Raw genomic sequence first — 21,915 nt, forward strand, 5'->3', positions numbered from 1 at the left:
TCACAAAAAAGGGCTTGCAACTAGGGGAATGAAGTTTGAGAAGATACAGTACAGAGATCTAACGAGCAGAATGCTGTCCAGAGAAAGCTAGATTACTGTTGCTGATGAATACCGTATCTGTGTAATTTGCTAATGCAACCAACCAGACAGGAAATGGGTAACATAGCAGGGGTGATGAATACTCTGGTTGTGAAGGGGTGTTATGTTTGGCCCCTTCACTAGTGACCGGTTCCCCACATATGGAACTGATCTCACGGCACAGAGTACTTAGGTACCTGGCCTGGGAGTCACTGGAGTGAGAGATGAAGTAGCAAGGCCTCCTGAGGAGAAAAAAGCATACATTTATGGAAAAATGTGTTTCCTGTCTCCAATAGCAACATAGAGAATATTGTCACTGGCAGTGGGGTGACAGTACTGCCTAGTTGGTGGAGACCAGTACAAGCTCCATGGTACCGGCATAGAAATTCTGCACATCTGGAGGGAGAGGTGTTCTCAAGGCCATCTTTAAGGCAGAGCAAAAGGGGCAGCTGACCTGGGCCCCATCATTGTTTTGGGGCCCAAAGCAGCTGTCTCATTCTTGCCAACTATCCCTGTTTAAACTGCTTTATCCCTTGAAGTTTTTGTCCTGTGCTGTGTCCCGATACCTCAGTGTGAAGTTCTGTTACTAATACTGCCCTATTCCTATGTACAGGTGACTCATCTGCAGACCCTGTGTTTACATGTAAATAACCTGCATTGATATGTAAATAGTGGCAGCATTAATATGTAAATAGCCGCGGACAGGCGGCATTGATATGTAAATAGAGGCAACATTCATATGCACCATGAATTTTGGTGCATGTGTATATGCACATCTCAGCAGATGCATGAGGGTGTCATTAACGATGAATGGCACTGCTGTGTATCTGCTAAAGGGCAGCACGTTTCTGTGGTGTCAGGAAAGCGATTTTTCTCAACACACACAAAAGAGAATGCAGGCTAAATGTCTGTTACCTTGGTGGTCAATGTAAATCTTCTCATTACATTGGGGCTTGGTGTACCATCTTTTCATTCACACTAGTGGCCAGTGTGAAGGTCCTCCTTACATTGGTGGTCAGTGTAAATTCCTCCTTACATTGGTGGTTACTGTGAATGCTCCTATTACATTAGTGGTAGGTGTAAATTCCCATTACATTGGTGGACAGTGTAAATCTCCATTACTTTGGTGGGCAGTGTAGAAACTTCTCTTTATATTGGTAATCTGTAAAAAATCAAACTTGCATTTGTGGTCAGTTTCAAATCCTCCCTTATATTGGTGGTCCGTGTAGAAGTCCCCATTAAATTGGTGGTGAGTGTAAATACCCCCTTACATTGGTGGTGAGTATTTCAGAAAGAGAGAACAATCTCTATTGTAAATCAGAGAAGGGCAAATTCCATTGTGAAAAGATTAAATTCCTGGGTTATGTCATTTCCACTGCTGGTTTTTCGATGGACCCAGAGAAACTTTCAGCAGTCCTACAGTGGCCCCGACCCGTGGGTTTACGTTCCTCTGCAGCGTTTTCTTGGCTTTGCCAACTATTATCGGAAGTTTATTCGTAACTTCTCGTCTCTGGTCAAGCCCCTGACTGATATGACCAGAAAGGACGGTAACCCACAGTGTTGGTCTCCGGAATCCATTAAGGCCTTTGAGAGCCTCAAGGCTGCCTTTGTTTCTGTTCCTGTGTTGGCACATCCAGATCCTATGTTACCTTTTATCCTTAAGGTTGATACTTCTGAGACTGGAGTTGGCGCCCTTCTGTCTCAACGTCCTACCTCTGTGGGCGTTCTGCATCCTTGTGGCTACTTTTCTAAGAGATTGTCACCTGCGGAGTGCAATTAAGAGATTGGTGACAGAGAGCTGTTAGCGATCATTTTAGCCCTGAAAGAATGGAGACATCTCCGTGAAGGTACCACTGTGCCGATTTTCATTCTTACTGACAATAAGAATATCACAATCTTGTCTGAGGCTAAACGCCTCTCTCCCAGAAGGATGCAATGGGCTCTTTTCTTGTCTAGTTTTAATTACATTGTCTCATCCTTACCCGGTACTAAGAATGTAAGGGCTGACGTTTTGTCGCCTCAATTTTCCTCCACTTCCAAGATGGAGTCAGTTCCGGTACCTGTGATTCCTCCTGATCGTATTCTGGCTACGGTTCACACCAGTCTCACTTCTCCTTTGGGTGACAAAATTCTTGCTGCTCAGGTTTACGCTCCTCCTGAAAAACTTTGTGATCACTACTTTATCCCAGAGAGTGTCCGTACTGCCGTGCTTCAGACTTACCATTCTCCCAAGGCTGGAAGGAAATGCCACTCACCAAGCCTCCGGACTTCATGCAGTTGCTCCCACCCGCAGTTGCTCCCACCCTATGCGACTGAATTCAGGTGCAGGCTCTGCGCAAGTCTATGGAAATGAAAAAATCCTGGACTGCTGCACTCCGAAGAAAGGCATCTTTATTGTAAATCGTTAAAATCCAATATAAGTCACCTCACAGGGACAATATAGAGCACAGTAGCTAACACGTTTCACATCAGTGGATGCTTACTCATAGCTGTGAGCTATGTGTGCTCTGCTTACTCATAGCTGTGAGCTATGAGTAAGCATCCATTGATGTGAAATGCGTTAGTTACTCTGCTCTATATTGTCCCTGTGAGGTGACTTATGTTGGAGTTTAACGATTAAATTAAAGATGCCTTTCTTCGGAGTGTGGCAGTCCAGGATTTTTTAATTTCCATTCTCCCAAGGCTGCTGGCCACCCTGGGAAGAATCAACTCTTTTGGGCCATTTCCCAACAATTCTGGTGGCCTAGTCTACGTGCTGATGTAACTCCCTTCGTAGCTGCCTGTTCCGTGTGTGCTCAGAATAGAACTCCAAGACACCTTCCAGTGGGCCTCCTACAACCTATACCCAATCGAGAGAGGCCCTGGACCCACCTGTCTATGGATTTCATTGTGGAGTTAGCCAACTCCCAGGGCAACATAAATGCAGAAATCGGAAACTAAAGAAGTGGGACTTTGAGGGCACATGGGTACTCAGACTATGAAACAGTAAAAAAATAATTTTTGAATTTTATTTTGTTTTTCAAAAAGACATATTGATTTAAAAACAATACAGCATACTTGTGACAACCCTATTACATATATCAGGTGGATCCTATCCTGCATTTAACATACGAAACCCTTACTTATAGTACATATAGTCCAACATTCAGTTAAAAAAAGGAAAAAACCTTCCCTAGAGGGTGGTAATTATGAATGTGGAAGTAGAGTTAGGTTAGGTTGCAGGTATGGTGGTCCACTTTGAGTGCTCTCTATATGCTCAACATGTTTCACTTTGTAGAATGCTTCTTCAGGAGCTAGAGGTGATTCTGTTGAATATGTATGGAGAAGAGTATCACAATAAAGGCATGTACAAAAATCAAAACATCAACACAGAGTAGACATTAATGAAATAAACCGAAATTAATAAAATTTCAGCCCTTTGTACTGGTACATGGACAAAAACCCCCATAAAGGAAAGTGGTCTCCCGGAGACAGATGGTACAACCCGGTGGCTGGGGAAACCATTGAAGCAACACATGTGATGCCTATATATGTGTAGGGAAAGAAAAGGTTTCCTATATAGAAAGTAGGTTGCATATTGAAAAATAAGTAGCCATTGTTATTCCCATGGAGGGCATGAAATTTAATTTTAACTAATCTCTCGTCATATTGCTATGCTTGGCAAAAGCTACACGTGGCACAACTATAAAAAGAAATATGAGAAAAATACTCAAAAATATAAACAAATGAAAAATGTATATATACAGGTTTTGTGGTCACCACAGGTAACCCCTGCTTTGAAATATCCCCACCAATATCATTATTACCTAGATAATCCATAAGGATATTAGAGTCAGTATAGAGTATCATATAGTATAGGGGACACACAAGGGAAGGGGGGGGGGGAGGAAAGGGGGGAGGGAAAGTGGGAATGGGAGGAAAATTTGGGAAAAATAGGGGGGACCAAAGTAAAAAGGTAGCTTGGTAGTGGCTTATATATATTAGATTGAATGCATTAATGTAGAGAGATTGTAAAACTGGCTTACCATCTATAGCTTATAATGCGGTTCGACTCTCTGGCCGGATGCGCGGCGATTGACGGGGGCACGGGGACCCTTCGGGTTCCCTGCCTAGTCCCCGCCTCTGCTGCTGAGCAATTGGCCGGGCACCACCGTATGGCTGCGCTCGGCCTGGCGCACGCGCGGTGAGTCTATCGCCGTCCCTGCATCGGGTCTTCGTTGCGTGGCTGCGGCGGAGTCCAGGCGCATGCGCAGCAGCCAGTGGTGGGGCCGGGAGGCGCTGAACTTCACGGGATCGGCGTCTTCCGGTCGGGGATCCTATTTAAGGACACACCAGGTCCTTTTTCTTAGCTGACGGACGCCACCCCAGTCAGAGGCACCACTGTACCCCGCATTGTCTCCTAATCTACCCTAGGTAAGTCTGCATATAGCCCAGCACCCAAGCTACCATTCAGAATATTCTTAAACTAATGCAGATATGCAAATTGTGCATAATGCTATACTTTAAACTTATATTATATCTCTCTTTTTTACACCAGAATTATAGTTCGTTGTAGCTATTGTTTACTTTTAAGGCCACCTTTGGTTAACTACCTTGGGAGCTCGGGGCCATCCGGGTGCTTCTGACATGTCCCAGATATACAGCTAACTCCCGTTTGCAATTGTCTGATTACCTATCTCACTATCCGCATTACTGCAACAATAAATGTTCATTATAAGCTATAGATGGTAAGCCAGTTTTACAATCTCTCTACATTAATGCATTCAATCTAATATATATAAGCCACTACCAAGCTACCTTTTTACTTTGGTCCCCCCTATTTTTCCCAAATTTTCCTCCCTTTCCCTCGCCCCCCCCCCCCCCCCACCCCACCATACTCTATACTGACTCTAATATCCTTATGGAATATCCAGGTTAATAATAATATTGGTGGGGATATTTCAAAGCAGGGGTTACCTGTGGTGACCACAAAACCTGTATATATACATTTTTCATTTGTTTATATTTTTGAGTATTTTTCTCATATTTCTTTTTACAGTTGTGCCACGTGTAGCTTTTGAAAAGCATAGCAATATGACGAGAGATTAGTTAAAATTAAATTTCATGCCCTCCATGGGAATAACAATGGCTACTTATCTTTCAATATGCAACCTACTTTCTATATAGGAAACCTTTTCTTTCCCTACACATATATATAGGCATCACATGTGTTGCTTCAATGGTTTCCCCAGCCACCGGGTTGTACCATCTGTCCCCAGGAGACCACTTTCCTTTATGGGGGTTTTTGTCCATGTACCACTACAAAGGGCTGAAATTTTATTAATTTCTGTTTATTTCATCTATGTCTACTCTGTGTTGATGTTTTGATTTTTGTACATGCCTTTATTGTGATACTCTTCTCCATACATATTCAACAGAAGCACCTCTAGCTCCTGAAGAAGCATTCTACAACGTGAAACATGTTGAGCATATAGAGAGCACTCAAAGTGGACCACCATACCTGCAACCTAACCTAACTCTACTTCCACATTCATAATTACCACCCTCTAGGGAAGGTTTTTTCCTTTTTTTAACTGAATGTTGGACTATATGTACTATAAGTAAGGGTTTCGTATGTTAAATGCAGGATAGGATCCACCTGATATATGTAATAGGGTTGTCACACGTATGCTGTATTGTTTTTAAATCAATATGTCTTTTTGAAAAACTAAATAAAATTCAAAAATTATTTTTTTACTGTTTCATAGTCTGAGTACCCATGTGCCCTCAAAGTCCCACTTCTTTAGTTTCCAATTTCTGCATTTAAATTATAGGGACATTGGCACATTTTTTATAAGTACCTACAGCATCACCCTGGTTTAAGGTACTATATTAACTAGGACCCTTTTTTCAATCCCAGGGCAACATAGTTATCCTTATGGTGGTTGACTGGTTCTCGAAAATGTCTCATTGTATTCCACTTAAGAAGTTGCCCACTTCTATGTAATTGGCTTCCATTTTTGCTCGGGAGATCTTTCGCTTACATGGGCTACCCAAGGTGATTTTCTCGGACAGGAGTAGTCAGTTTGTCTCCCGGTTCTGGCGAGCCTTTTGTGCACAGTTGGGAATTCAGCTTGATTTCTCCTCTGCATATCACCCACAGTCTAATGGGGCCACAGAAGGAGCCAATCAGTCCTTGGAGCAATTCCTACGTTGCTATATTTCTGACCATCATAACAACTGGTCAGACCTCTTAACGTGGGCGGAGTTTGCTCACAATATTGCCTTGAATTCTGCTTCCTGATTGTCCCCGTTTATGGCGAACTATGGTTTCCAACATCCCATGTTGCCTGACTCATTTGTTCCACAGAGTATTCCTGCGTTAGAGGAGCATCTCCATGGTCTTCGTTCCACTTGGGCACAAGTCCAGGAGGCTTTGCAAAATGCTAATGATAGGTACAAACTCCATGCTTCGTGTTCCCTCTCTGAAGTTCGCACCTCGGTTTATTGGGCCTTTCCGTATTCTTCGCAAGATTAACCCAGTGGCTTACGCATTAGACCTTCCTTCAAATATGCGTAACTCAAATATATTTCATGCCTCCTTACCTTTGGTCTGCAACCGCTTTACCACCTCAGTGCCTTGTCCTCACCCTGTACAGGTTGAGAACGATGAGGAGTATGAAATACAGTCCATTGTTGACTCCCGTAGGCGCATACAGAGCCTGGTGCATTGGAAAGGGTACGGTCCAGAGGAACACTCTTGGGTCTCATCCTCTGACATACATGCCCCTGTCCTCCTTCGTGATTTCCATAGACATTTTCACCTCAAGCCTGGTGGTCCTCCGAGGGGGAGGGGTCATTGAGGAGGGGGTACTGTCAGGGCTGGGCTCAGCCCTTCCTTCTCTGAGCTGGCCGTTCAGCTGTCGGCTAAATGCCAGCTCCTATCTCTCCACAGTGACTCACCTGTTGATGATATCCTGCTCGTCAGTCCTGCCTACTTAAGCTGTCCAGCCCAGATGATCTCTGCCTTCGCCTTGGTCACATCTCTAGAGACGCTCTCCTGTGTTCCTGTTAAAGACTTGCTTGGCTGACATTCCTTCTGGCTCCAGATCCTGCTTGCTGTTCTACTACGCTCATCTCTGGCTCCCTGACGTTTTGGCTTGTCTGACTATCCGTTCCGGTTCCTGAACTCTGGCTATGTTTTGACTATGTTTACTCTGTTTACATTTTTTATTAATATTAAACAAGTGAGATTTAACTGTACTTCTATATCAGTCTGATTCATGGTTTCTGACAGTCTCAGAGCAGGTGGAGAACGCACTGCCATGGAAGGGTGGGGCACAAGAAAAATGTTTGCCCAGGGTCCAATCAATATTGAAGACGGCCCTGGGTGTTCTCTAACAGAAGTTGTGTCTGAAGTGCTTAGTGTTTACAGTGTATGGTCACGGATTACAAGGTGTTAACTGTGCAAGTGTGTCGCTCACTTCTAAAGTTGGAGTCCTGCCTTAATGTTGATTTCATGTGACCGCAGCTCCTGCCAATGGTTTATGAATTAGCAAGTGCAGTTACACAGCGTCCCCTCTGGGTCACTTTAAGCACTGTCCAAAAGTTAAAGTGGAGGGCCACCCTAAACTAAAAAATAGCATGAAATATCTTTAAAAAATTAAAAAAAAAACATTTAAAAAAAAAAAAATTTTTAAAGTTAACTGAACCCCTGTTGCTAGGCAGTCTTCCTAATCTGCCTCTTCCTATTTTGCAGCGTGTCCTGCTCCTCGGTGAGCGGCCCTGTTGCCTTCTGCGAACTGTGTGTGTTCCCAGAAAACCACGGGGCCATTCACAGAGCGCCGCTCGCACGTGCTCAGTAGGAAACTGGCAGTGAAGCCGCAAGGCTCCACTGCCTGTTTCCCTTAGTTAGGATGGCGGTGCCAGGACCCAAGAGCCGAGGGGGCACCCAGGACAGGTAAGTGTACTTATTTAAAGTCAGCAGCTACAGTGTTTGTAGCTGCTGACTTTAAAAAAAATTTCGCTGGCCGGAATCCCGCTTTAATAAAGTGTGTAAATAACTTTCATGGTATTCTAATATCATTATGTATCTTCTTATGTAACTGAAGACAGATCAATCTACCTAGTGGCCCATTACAAGCTCAGTCCAGACATCCAAACAGGATGTAGTCTGGTAGTAATTCTTGCGTTATTTTACCTGGCAATATCTTTAGCGACCTGGTCATTTGGACAATTGATGAAAGCCAGGGAGTGAGACCCAGAGATGTATCCTCCTGTGACCGCAGCATGAATGTGGCACAAAATGCTTTTAAATACAGGGAACAGTAAACATGAAGTAGTCATTAGCTGTAAAGCGAACACAAAGATTACCAAATTAGTGAAGATAGTACAATGTAATGTAAAAGTTTTACACACTCAGCTGAATTATTGTTCAGTAACCCTACAAAAGAACTGTGAACCTTGTGTAATGTAACATGGCAGCTAACATACTGTAGATCACACAACAGTGCTTACATTTCAGACAATTCTTATACAAGTTTTATGAGTGTAGCCCCCTTGTCCTAAACAGGGGCTATTATTGCAATTTAGTTTTTGACTGGGCTGTAGCTCGGACTGCATAGGTGTGCGCACAGGGTGTGCCGGGTGTGCCTGGGCACACCCTAGTCACCTTATGTGCATTTGCATTATCCAGGAGCAGCACCAGGTGGGTGGTTGGGGGTGCCAGTGGCCAGTGTAAATGCCCCATTATATTAAAGTCTAGGTTCAACTTTAGGAACATGTTACACTCGTATTTAGGGTGTACTGTAATATGCTCTCAATCAACTGTCTCCCAACCTCAGAGCCCCCTTCCTGTGACAGCAGGTGGCGTTCATGTGTGTTTGAACTTTGGGGTGCACACCCTAATGCAATAGGCTGCGCACACCTATGTCGGACTGATTGTATAGTTTTTCACCTGGTTTTTCCCTAAGCTTAAAGTGTTACTAAACTCAGGAGCCTGCATTCACTATATCTGGTCTCCCACAGTACACTGAACATGGAAATGCAAAAGTTTTAGTAAATATAAACTACTAATATAAACTTGTAAGAGGAGTTTTCATTCTCCCCTGATGGTCCTGTGAGGCTGCAGGACCCCTGACCCTCTAGCTGGACAGTGCTGATTGGCCCTGTGCTGATCATATGCACTCTCCCAAGGAAAAAAAACTCTCTAGCAATACACACCAAACTGAGCATGTGCAGCTTGCCCCCAAGGCTCTGTTCTATCAGGAGATGGTGTGAGGACTGTGGAAGAAGGGGAAGATCAGAGGAGATGGGATCAAACAGCCTTTTTACACAATGCAGAGGATTAACCCATTAGGTTCCATAGTGAGTATAACAAGCATGCTTTACTGCATTTAGAGACTGATTTTGCTGTGGGTTTAGTAACGCTTTAACTTGGCTTGTGAGTTCTCACTGTCTCCAGTAGATGTCACCATGTCACTGGTCATAGTATGAGATTTCGCAAACCTAAGTTATAAATAATGATATTTTCTTCAGCCACTCCAGTAGGAGGTTTATGCCACTGGTGTATGCTGGGGGCGGATATAAATATTTGAGACATGCGGTCTCTCTTTTTGACTGGGCTGAGGCCTAGGGTTTGTGCTGTTGGATGGAGCTCTGCTGTTATGCCAAATAGCCTTGTTTGGTGCCTAAGATGTGCTGAAGTGGCCCTGAAGCTATTCTGCCTGGTCTGGACGAAGCTGGGCCAAGGAGGAGACCCAGGAGAGGCCCCCTGCTGAAGAGAGCCAGGAAGAAGACTGGTCTCTCAAAAGTGCCTGGTGACTTACTTGGAGGATGCACTGAAATTTGAGATTATGCCTACAGTGTTGCCAGGTTGAATTAAAGGTTCTGACACTGTGAAGCTGTAAATTGATCTGGATTTGGAGAGTGTAAGTGATCTGCTATGGTATCTGGAACCCCTAACCCTCACCTCCTTAACTGTTCTGCATTAAAACTTTAAAAAGACAAAAGTGACTAGCGCTCAACATCCTTTCTCTGTCCCCCTTTTAGGCATGGACTCAGCCCTAGGGTGAACTGCTAGCCTGCCCCTGCCACTGGAGGTGCTATCCTGCCTTTGGGGTGTTTCCTGAAGATCTGTCAGTGTATTGGCTTGCTCATACCTCATACGAGAAAGTAGATACAGTCTGACAGGAAGAATCAATGGACTACCACAGTGCTCACAGCACTGTGGTAGTTCATTGAAAACTACAAGCCGACAGCCACAAAGGCTGCCGAACCTTGTCGTTTTCCATTCGCAGAGCAATTGTGGCAGCAGACACGGGGAGAAGATTCTCGGTCTGCTGTCACATCGGGGCGGGTGGGCTGGTCCATTCATAACATGTAACATGTTACACCCTGAATATGGGTGCAACATGTTATGAAAGGTGAATTTATCTTTTAAATAGAAAAATCCAAAGGCAAATTGTCATTTTTCTAAGATATTTTTGGTGTGAAGAAATAAACATCTTTCTTTCCTATGTTAGAAAATTGCCATAGGAAATAAAATCTGTTGTATTATGAGACTTGAACGTTCATTCTCACACAAGTCACATGCAGAGGGTGTCCAGCTCACTAAATTATTCACTGTAATCTATTGTGTTTCCATGTGAATAATGCAGAGTATAATGAAGAGGGGACTCCGTTACTGGCATCCAGTGTAATAATGAGATACTGCCGTGTTTGAGGCAAAATGGAAGCTGTTTTTGTGTTGGTGACTTTTGTGTAAAGTACTGAGAGTTCTGGAGTAAACAATTAGGCCTGATGGAATTCACTCCATCTTGCATTAAAAGTTAAAGCGGAGCTCTACCCAAAAGGGGAAGTTCTGCTTTAAGGCCTCCTTCCCCCCTCCTCCAAATGGCATTTTTTTTTTTTGAGGGGGAGCGGGTTAATGGTTTTGACAGCCACTCTCACTTCTGTTCGGATTGCCTGGGCGATCCGACCGGAAGTTCTGCTCTCCCCCTCCCTCCCTGCAATCATCTGGGACATGTCACAAGTCCCAGAAGACTGTGGGACCAGTCACAATGCGCAGCGCGGCTCACGCATGTACAGTGGGCACCCGGCTGTAAAGCTGCAAGCTATCACAGCCGGGTGCCCACAGTTGAAATGCCGGCCCGAGGAGAGAGGACCTAGGAATAAAAAAATTAAAATAAACACAAATTGACTGGAGCTTCTCTTTAACACAGTACCGACAGCGCAGAGCTCTTGCTGACTTCCTCCTGATAATGCCCATTGTCTTGCTGTCTCTTGCTTTCAAACATTCTGAGTCACTGGCCTAGAACACATGAGCCAATGAATAAGTCAGAAATTCTGATGTGCATACGCCAGGTCAGGAATTCAGGAAGCACTAAAATAGGAGGATGAGCACATAACTATGCAACTAACATTTTGAGCAGACATTGCCATTGTCATACTTCTTTGGGCTCGGGTGTACTTTATATAGAGCCGGATTTTAATTGATTTGCAGAATGCATATGATAGTGAGGTATTCAAGCAGTCATCATGCCAACTTTTAACTGAGATAGGGAGGACCCATTTACAATGGTCAGATGCAGCTACAGGCCCATTTAACTCAATTTCCCGTAACAGTGGCTTAGTGGTTAGTACTTCTGCCTTGCAGAGCTAGGGTTATCAGTTTGAATCCCAACAATGACACTACCTGTAGTCTGTTGTGGCGTTGAGAGAGAGATAGACAGAGAGACAGTGTCATTTGATTTAAGTTAGATAGAGTAGGCAGGCGAGTCAGTTAGCTGCACTTACAGTGTATTGTGTATATATATATATATATATATATACATCCTAGGTGTTGTATATGTGTGTATATATATATATATATATATATATATATATACACACTGTATTCAGTTTAGCTAGATCCGTTCCTGTTATTCTCTTCCTACTGACAGACAGACAGGTGTTTTTACAGTATTTACAGCTACCTGAAGAAAATTGCTGGTGTTCTTCTGATCCTATTAGTCCTATTATCTACAGTATTTACAGTTAGTCTAGTGCGTCCTCTGCACAGTGTGCACCTAAAGCTACCTGAAGAAAATTTGTGGTGTTCTTCTGATCCTATTAGTACAGTACCGCAGGCAGCTGCAGTATTTACAAGTTAGTATAGTGTGTCCTCTGCACAGTGTGCACCTAAAGCTACCTGAAGAAAATTGGTGGTGTTCTTCTGATACTATTAGTACCGCAGGCAGCTGTAGTATTTACAAGTTAGTGTAGTGCGTCCTCTGCACAGTGTGCACCTAAAGCTACCTGAAGAAAATTGGTGGTGTTCTTCTGATCCTATTAGTATCGCAGGCAGCTGCAGTATTTACAAATTAGTGTAGTGCGTCCTCTGCACAGTGTGCACCTAAAGCTACCTGAATAAAATTAGTGGTGTTCTTCTGATCCTATTAATACCACAGGCAGGCAGCTACAGTATTTACAGTTAGTGTAGTGTGTCCTCTGCACAGTGTGCACCTAAAGCTACCTGAATTAAATTGGTGGTGTTCTTCTGATCCTATATTAATACCACAGGCAGGCAGCTACAGTATTTACAGTTAGTGTAGTGCGTCCTCTGCACAGTGTGCACCTAAAGCTACCTGAAGAAAATTGCTGTTGTTCTGCTCCTATTAATACCGCAGGCAGCTACAGTATTTACAGTTAGTGTACTGTGTCCTCAGCACAGTGTGCACCTAAAGCTACCTGAAGAAAATTTGTGGTGTTCTTCTGATTCTATTAATACCACAGGCAGGCAGCTACAGTATTTACAGTTAGTGTAGTGCGTCCTCTGCACAGTGTGCACCTAAAGCTACCGAGAGACAATTGCTGTTGTTCTGCTCCTATTAATACCACAGGCATGCAGCTACAGTATTTACGGTTAGTGTACTGTGTCCTCTGCACAGTGTGCACCTAAAGCTACCTGAATTAAATTGGTGGTGTTCTTCTGATCCTATATTAATACCACAGGCAGGCAGCTACAGTATTTACAGTTAGTGTACTGTGTCCTCTGCACAGTGTGCACCTAAAGCTACCTGAATAAAATTGGTGGTGTTCTTCTGATCCTATATTAATACCACAGGCAGGCAGCTACAGTATTTACAGTTAGTGTACGGTGTCCTCTGCACAGTGTGCACCTAAAGCTACCTGAATTAAATTGGTGGTGTTCTTCTGATCCTATATTAATACCACAGGCAGGCAGCTACAGTATTTACAGTTAGTGTACTGCGTCCTCTGCACAGTGTGCACCTAAAGCTACCTGAAGAAAATTTGTGGTGTTCTTCTGATTCTATTAATACCACAGGTAGGCAGCTACAGTATTTACAGTTAGTGTAGTGCGTCCTCTGCACAGTGTGCACCTAAAGCTACTGGGAGACAATTGCTGTTGTTCTGCTCCTATTAATACCACAGGCAGGCAGCTACAGTATTTACTGTTAGTGTACTGTGTCCTCTGCACAGTGTGCACCTAAAGCTACCTGAATTAAATTGGTGGTGTTCTTCTGATCCTATTAATACCACAGGCAGGCAGCTACAGTATTTACAGTTAGTGTACTGTGTCCTCTGCACAGTGTGCACCTAAAGCTACCTGAATAAAATTGGTGGTGTTCTTCTGATCCTATTAATACCACAGGCAGGCAGTTACAGTATTTACAGTTAGTGTACTGCGTCCTCTGCACAGTGTGCACCTAAAGCTACCTGAAGACAATTGCTGGTGTTGTCATACTAATAATACTACAGGCAGGCAGTTGATTCTGCTAGCTGCAGTATCAGTATATATATATATATATATATATATATATATATATATATATATATATATATATATATACATACATCCCAGCTTTGTGCAGCTACATCTCACTGCAGGCCATTAGTATGTCTGGAAGGCCAACAAGGAGAGGCAGACAGTCACAAGCCAATAAAAGAGGGCAAGCAAGCTCTGTGTCTAGAGGCAACAGTGCTGGTCGTGGAGACGGCGCATCCTCATCAGCATGTGGCTATGGGACACGCTTGTCCTTTATTTCAGCAGCTGGCCGTGTTGAGCTGCAACATGCGGAAGACTTGGTAGCGTGGATGACCAAGCCGTCCTTATCCTCCTCATCCTTTCTCACCCAGGCTCAGGGTACTTTCTCTGGCAAAGCAGCTGCCAACGAGGCCTCTTCCCTCGGCTCAATGGCATCAGTCACTCCTTCCCTAGTCCCACCATGTCCTCCTGAGGAGTCCCCCGAACTGTTTGACCACAGTGTTGGGTACATGCTCCAGGAGGATGCCCAGCGTTTTGAAGGCTCTGATGATGGTACCCAGCTAGAGGAAGGCAGTAACGTGAGCCCAGAGAGAGGGGGTGCCCAAGAAGGACAGCAATCTGGCAGTCATGTTCCCCCAGCTGCAGCATACTGCCAGCTTTGCTCAAGTGATGAGGAGGGAGGGGATGATGAGGTCACTGACTCCACGTGGGTGCCTGATAGGAGAGAGGAGGAGAAGGAGGCACATCACCAACGAGGCAGGATGCCCTCCAGGGGCCAGCTTCAGGGCAGCACACTGACTGCATCACACCGCAGAGCTCCGCATGTGCAGGGCGCTGTTGTCTCTGCGCGTTATTCCAAAAGTTCTTTGGTGTGGGCCTTTTTTGAGACGAGCGCATCAGATCCCACCGCTGCTATTTGCAACATATGTCTCAAGTGTATTTCGCGTGGCCAAAACATCTCCCGCTTGGGCACCACATGCTTGACAGACATATGTTGACCTGCCATGCAGTTCGTTGGCAAACGCACCTAAAAGACCCACACCAAAGAACAAAGAGGACCTCTCCTTGCTCCTCATCAGCTGGGATCTCAAACCCCACTATACCTTCAGTCCTCTCTGAGATCTGCACTGAGAGGAATGAAGGTGTAGAATTAGGTGTGTCACAGCCAAGTACTTGGGGGCAATCTGCTATCGGTACACTGACATCAGATTGTACCAGGCAAATTTCCCTGCCCCAGCTGCTGCACCACCGAAAGAAGTTTGCTCCCAGCCATCCACATGCCCAGCGGTTGAATGCTAGCTTGGCTAAATTGCTAGCACTTCAACTGCTGCCTTTTCAGTTGGTAGACTCTGCCCCCTTCTGTGAGTTTGTGGAATGTGTGGTTCCTCAGTGGCAGGTTCCCAAACGCCACTTTCTCTCAGGAAGGCGATTCCGGCTCTCTACCGGTATGTGAAAGGCAATGTCTTGGCCTCGCTGGACAGGGCGGTCAGCAGTAAGGTGCATATTACCGCTGACTCATAGTCCAGCAGGCATGGACAGGGACGTTACCTATCTTTCACCGCGCACTGGGTGACTCTTCTGGCAGCTGGGAAGGATGCAGTACAGGGTGCAGTAGTGCTGGAGGTTGTTCCGCCACCACGCCTCCAAAATACTACTAGTGGTGATTCTGCCACACCTCTCTCCTCCACCCCCTCCTCTTCTTCTTCCTCCATGGCCTCTTCCTGTGCTGATTTGTCTTCGGAACCAGCGGTGCTCCGTAGGCGTTCAAGGGGCTACGCAAGCACACAGGCCAAAAGATGCCATGCGGTGCTTGAGCTGGTGTGCTTGGGGGACAGGAGCCAAACTGGGGCAGAGATTCTGTCAGCTCTGCAGGGGCAGGTTCAGAGGTGGTTGACGCCACGCCAGCTTAAGGCAGGTATGGTGGTTTGCAACAATAGCACCAACCTCCTCTCTGCCCTCCGACAGGGACAACTGACTCATGTGCCCTGTTTGGCTCACGTCCTTAACTTGGTGGTGCAGCGGTTCTTGGGCAGGTACCCGGGCTTACAGGATGTCCTGAGGCAGGCCAGGAAAGTCTGTGTGCATTTCCGCAGGCCATATAATGCCAGTGCTCGGCTGGCTGACCTCCAAAAGGAATTTAACCTGCCCAAGAACCGCCTAATCTGTGACATGCCCACCAGGTGGAACTCAACGTTGGCCATGCTGCAGCGGCTGCACATGCAGCAGAGGGCCATCAATGAGTACCTGTGAGACTATGGCACTAGTACAGAGTCAGGGGAGCTTATTGTTTTTCCCCACGCCAGTGGGCCATGATCAGGGATGCATGCACTGTCCTGTCACCATTTGAGGAGGCCACTAGGATGGTGAGCAGTGACAGTGCATGCATCAGTGACACTGTCCCCCTTGTCCACCTGATGGAGCACACGCTGCGTGGAATAATGGACAGGGCACTTGAGGCAGAACAGAGGCAGGAAGAGGATGACTTCCTTAGCTCTCAAGGCCCCCTTTATCCAGACAGTGTTCCTGCATGCCCGCCGATCACACAGGAAGAGGACGAGGAGGAGGAAGAGGAGGATTGTGTCAGCATGGAGGTGGAGCCTGGCACTCAGCATCAGCAACAGTCTTTAAGGGATCATTTACAGTCCCAAGAAACCCATAGACTTGTACGTGGCTGGGAGGAGTTTGCTGCGGATCATGTCGTCCTTAGTGACCCAGAGGACTCCGGACCGAATGCCTCAGCAAACATACGCTGCATGGCCTCCCTGATCCTGCAAAGCCTGTGGAAGGATCCTTGTATTTGTGGTATCAAGGAGAGGGATCAATACTGGCTGGCAACCCTCCTTGATCCACGTTACAAGGGTAAGGTTGCGGATCTTATCTTGCCATCGCAGAGGGAGCAGAGGATGAAACATCTTCGGGAGGCCTTGCAGAAAGGTCTGTGCAACGCATTCCCAGAGACTGCGAGATTACAATCTCCTGTTCCTGGACAACGTGTTGCTGAGGCTTCGGTCAGTCAAAGAAGGGGCGGTGGAGAAGGTGGCCGTCTCACCGATGCGTTCAGGCAATTTTTTAGTTTGCAGCCCCAAGGTATGATTGGTTCCAGCAACCATCGCCAGCGTCTGTTTTACGTGGTGCAGGAATACCTAGGGGCAAGATCTGACTTGGACATCTTTGCCACCGAAAATCCTCTGGGTTACTGGGTCTTGAGGATGGATCACTGGCCAGAGCTTGCACAGTATGCAATTGAGCTACTGGCCTGTCCTGCATTCTTTTGGAACGCACATTCAGTGCTGCTGGAGGCTTTGTAACCGATCACAGTGTGTGCCTGTCCACCGACTCGGTCGATCGACTGACCTTCATAAAAATCAATCAGTCTTGGATCACCACCAGCTACCAAGCACCTGATGTTGATGTAACCGAATAATTTTTTTTGAAATGTCAGATCCCTTCAAGACTATCCTGTTATGCTGAGTGACTATCCTCCTCAATGATCATGCTGATAGCTTGAAAGAATATTTTTGGTTCAAGGCGCCGCCACCAGTGGCTAACAGGGGCGTGTAATTACAATTTTTGATGCAATACTTTGCAGCAGGGCTCATCCCTGCGCTCCAACTAGAGTATCTGTGAGGGGTTGCAGTGTTGTTGCACCAGCACCTGTGCCTAAGGCCCAATTTTTCAGCCCCTGTTTAACAGGGGCGTGTAATTACAATTTTTGATGCAATACTTTGCAGCAGGGCTCGTTCCTGCGCTCCAACTAGAGTATCTGTGAGGGGTTGCAGTGTTGTGGCACCAGCACCAGTGCCTAAGGCCCAATTTTTCAGCCCCGGTTTAACAGGGGGGTGTAATTAAAATTTTTGATGGAATATTTTGCAGGAGGGCTTATTCCTGCGCTCCAACTAGAGTATCTGTGAGGGGTTGCAGTGTTGTGGCACCAGTGCCTAAGGCCCAATTTTTCTGCCCCTGTTCAACAAGGACATGAAATTACAATTCTTGATCTAATATTTCACAGCAGGGCCCGTTTCTGCGCCCACCAAGAGTAACTGTGAGGACTTAGTGTTGTGGCACCAGCACCACCACCACCAAAGGCCCAATTTTTCTGCCCCTGTTCAACAGGTGCATGTAATTACAATTCTTGATCTAATGTTTCACAGCAGGGCCTGTTCCAGCTCCCACCAAGAGTAACTGTGAGGACTTACAGTGTTGTGGCAACACCACCACCACCAAAGGCCCAATTTTTCTGACCCTGTTCAACAGGGGCATGTAATTACAATTCTTGATCTAATATTTCACAGCAGAGCCCGTTCCTGCGCCCACCAAGAGTAACTGTGAGGGTTTACAGTGTTGTGGCAACACCAACACCTAAGGCCGAAATTTCTGCAGAGTATATAGGGCAGGCCCCTACTTTCAAACATCCAATTTACAAACGACTCCTACTTGCAAACGGAAGGAGACAACAGGAAGTGAGATGAAATGTACTCCTAGGAAGGGAAATTCTCTCCTGTAAGAGTTAATATGGGAAAAACGTGTCTCCTCTCCACTGATGCTTTATCACCAATCCTTGTTTCACTAAAAACCCCAAATTGTCAAAAAACATTTGTCATTGGGACAGAAATGAGGTGAAATCTTCTGAAGAGGTGCACAGACAGCAAAACAAATGTCACAGGGGTGATAACCCTTCCCTATGTTTTCCAAAAAGCTTAAAAATAGATTTTTTTGCTGGAGCTACACTTTAAAAATGTACCAGTTCAAAATTACAAACAGATTCTACTTAACAACAAACCTACAGTCCCTGTCTTGTTTGCACCGCCTGTAATGCTGTTCAGAGTATATAGGGCCTGGGGGCCCCACACCTTTCCTTTTTTTAATTTGGGTGCGGGGTTCCCCTTAATATCCATACAAGACCCAGAGGGCCTGGTAATGGACTGGGGGGTGGGGAGTACCCATGCTGTTTGTCTCACTGATTTTCATCCATATTGCCGACAATATGGACCCGACATTAAAGCCGCAAACAGTTTTAAATGACTTTTTGTGCAGGGACTGTTCTAAGCACGGGAAACACGCGCCACTTTACAGGCATACTATAGACACCCCCAAGTACGATATTTAAAGGAATATTTCACTTTTTTTTTTTCACTTTAATCATCATTAAAATCACTGCTCCCGAAAAAACAGGCGTTTTTAAAACTTTTTTTTGCATTGATAAATGTCCCCTGGGGCAGGACGCGGGTCCCCAAACCCTTTTTAGGACAATACCATGCAAATTAGCCTTTAAATTTAGCACTTTTGATTTTAAACATTCGAGTCCCATAGACTTCAATGGGGTTCTAAAGTTTTGCGCAAATTTTCGGTCCGTTCACAGGTTCTGGTGCGAACCGAAACGGGGGGTGTTCGGCTCATCCCTACTGGTGAGGTATGACACTGCTCAGTGTCTCCTAGTCACCAGCTGGGATTCTCTGTACCCCCCCACCCGGGGATGTCTACTTACCCTACTTCCCTGACAACTGGGAAAAAGACACACACCTCCGGGAGGTGTCCTTCCCAACACTGACAGAGAAACCTTCAGAAATTGCTAAAGCAAATCCCTTAACACCTCCTCCTGAAGGGCTGCAGGCTCCAGATTTTGTGTCACATGGCTTTGCCCTCCCAGATCTAAGATCTAAGTTGCCCCCCCCCAAAGCCCCCTGACTACCCCCTCCACCCTGCATGCTATGCCCGGCTGCTAAGCTCCTTTCCCATTACAGCACTCTATACTGTTCCTCCTCCTTAGGGCTGAAATCACATTCCTTTACAACACAGCCAGTTAGCCATGATCTGCACAGGGTGCATCTGCCTACTGCAACTACACTGCCGTTCCGACCAGAGAATTTTACAGATCAGAAGAGCAACATAAAAGCCAGATACACCCTGTGAAGACTGACAGACTGTGTGTAAAGGAATGTGATTTCAGCCCTGTGTAGTGTGTGGGGGGGGGAGCTGTATACAGTGCTGGGATGGGAAAGGAGCTCTGCCAAGTGACCTACCAGGGGTCCCTGTCCTCTGCTTCTCCAGCGGTAATCCCTGTCCTCTGCTTCTCCAGCGGTAAGCCCTATCCTCTGCTTCTCCAGCGGCAATCCCTGTCCTCTGCTTCTCCAGTAGTAATCCCTGTCCTCTGATGTATAGAGGAACTCTGGTAACTCAAAACTCTTAAGCCACTTTGAGTATCTTGGCGTATGGTGGATGTATCTGCACGCACGTTGGAAGTAGTGGGGGGGGGGGGGGGCAGGTCAACTTTTGCATCAGGGCCCACAAGCTTCAAGCTATGCCTCTGAGGATAACACTATTTGCTTCTAGGGGGAAAAAAAACGCTCAGGCTAGGAGCTTAAAGATAAGCTAGTGTGTTCCTCTTAAAAAAAAAAAAAAAAAAAAAAAAAGATAAGCTAGTGTGCATGGAGCCTTATTACAAATGCAAGGTGCAGAATCACCTATGAACCTGCCACCTTTTGCATGGTAAAACTATGTTTCTACAGGAAGCATGTCTTTCACTGCCTTCCAATCCTGTGGCATCATCCTTTCTGAATAGTAACAGCTGAATCAGCAGAAGCCCCAAATATCCCGCTTCCAAAAATGTTATCGAAACTTTCCATCCTACTTCGTAACTCTGTATGAACTCATGAAAATAACTCATGAAAATATGCGGAGAATGTACTAACCCAGTGTGTAATAATTGTAGTCTGTACTGAAGGTTAATATCCTGTAACACGCTGCGCCATAATTGGGTGAAGGTAACCCATTGGATTCTGTGTCCCTGCCACTATCCAACTAAGAGCCCACTGCAGGGTTGCATTAGGACACTAGATGCCCCCAGCCACCTGTCAAATGGAATTTCTTCATCATCATCTCCACATTAATGATTTATATAATACAGACAGCGTGGAGGTACCGTGCCTGGAAAAGGAACTGGATAAGTCTGAAAAGTTGGCATTTTAAATCTGTTCAATCAACTATATCACTTTAATGCCACATTTTCAGTTTCAATCTTGTCCATACATGTACAGCAATCTACACTTAAGAGACATGAATAAAATCACTCACCAGTAGTACAATCATCCAGCCTGGGCGATGCCAGTTCTGGGGAGGTGACCAGCACCCCATCATTCTTTACCGTCTCCTGCCACGAGTTCCTTCATGACCTAGGATGGTGGTGGGAAAGGGGAGGAGGGAGGTGAGTCCTGTGTGCCAGCCTGAGCATAAGCTGGGTCTGTGCCTGTGAAATATGTGAGTCCTCCCCTCTCTCTCTCTCTCTCCGTTTCTCTTCTCTATCTCTAGATCTGTCTCTCTCTTATTCCATCCCCCATTTCTTTTTTCCCTTTCCTTCTCTCAGCTACTTAAAGTGGAACACCAGCCAAAACGTGCTTTTAGTTTTGGATGGAATGGGGAAGGATTAGAAACTCTGACAGATGTTTCCTGCTTTCAGTTATCTTTTTGTTTTTTCCCCTCATTTCCTATGTGGTCACTAGGACAGGAAGTGAACATAATCTCTCCAACAGAGATACATCGATGGAAACCTGACCATGTTCACCATGATTACCAAATGTATTCACATTTAAATACAAAATAGCTGGAGTTCCTCTTCAAGGTTCTTACTTCACCAGTCACTTCTTCTAAATGCATAGCCACTATCCTTTGACACCTATTAATTCACATTGTGGCCTTTGGATCTGTTTGTGAAAGGGTTAAACAGAAGCTCGCTGAAATCTTGGAGTCTTGGATGATGGTGCTCAGTTTCTAGATTAAAAGAATCAGCTGGATAGGAAAAAAATATATATAGAGAGAGAGGGCATGGGCTGGATTCTTTCACATCTATGTGTGTATCTAATCTCTTTGTATGTTGAACTCTATAGGGTTCCTTTTTGTAATTCTCTTCTACTCAACAAATTGTATGTGTGGAAATAGAGTAAAGTTCAGTTCATGCTGCCTTCCTGCTTTTTCTGCTAGTTGGAGAGCGTGATCCTATGACTGGTAATTCTTATAACTGGTAATCTCCTTGGAACGTGTGGCTGGTGTATAAAGAAGCCATTCAGGATGGCAGAGCAGTTGGAGCCTGGCACAGT

At 45.4% G+C, this 21,915-nt stretch overlaps 1 protein-coding gene across 6 annotated transcripts in view; it reads right to left on the bottom strand.

Annotated features, from left to right (window-relative positions):
- Window positions 1–21,501, bottom strand: part of LOC141108202 (protein CutA homolog) — a 52,104-nt gene extending 30,603 nt beyond the window's left edge. Inside the window, exons 1-2 of one of the 6 annotated variants that reach the window (XM_073599559.1) lie at window positions 20,897–21,501; window positions 8,258–8,406 (exon numbers count right to left, since the gene is read on the bottom strand). In XM_073599559.1, coding sequence (XP_073455660.1) covers window positions 8,258–8,406; window positions 20,897–20,959 — 212 coding nt within the window. In that variant the 5' untranslated portion in view covers window positions 20,960–21,501. The remainder of the gene's footprint in view (window positions 1–8,257; window positions 8,407–20,896) is intronic. The other 5 variants (XM_073599561.1, XM_073599558.1, XM_073599557.1 and 2 more) reach the window with 5 other exon arrangements.
- Between the last annotated feature and the right edge of the window lie 414 nt (window positions 21,502–21,915).

This window comes from Aquarana catesbeiana, linkage group LG09 (assembly GCF_042186555.1).
Source record: "Aquarana catesbeiana isolate 2022-GZ linkage group LG09, ASM4218655v1, whole genome shotgun sequence".
Taxonomy (NCBI): domain Eukaryota; kingdom Metazoa; phylum Chordata; class Amphibia; order Anura; family Ranidae; genus Aquarana; species Aquarana catesbeiana.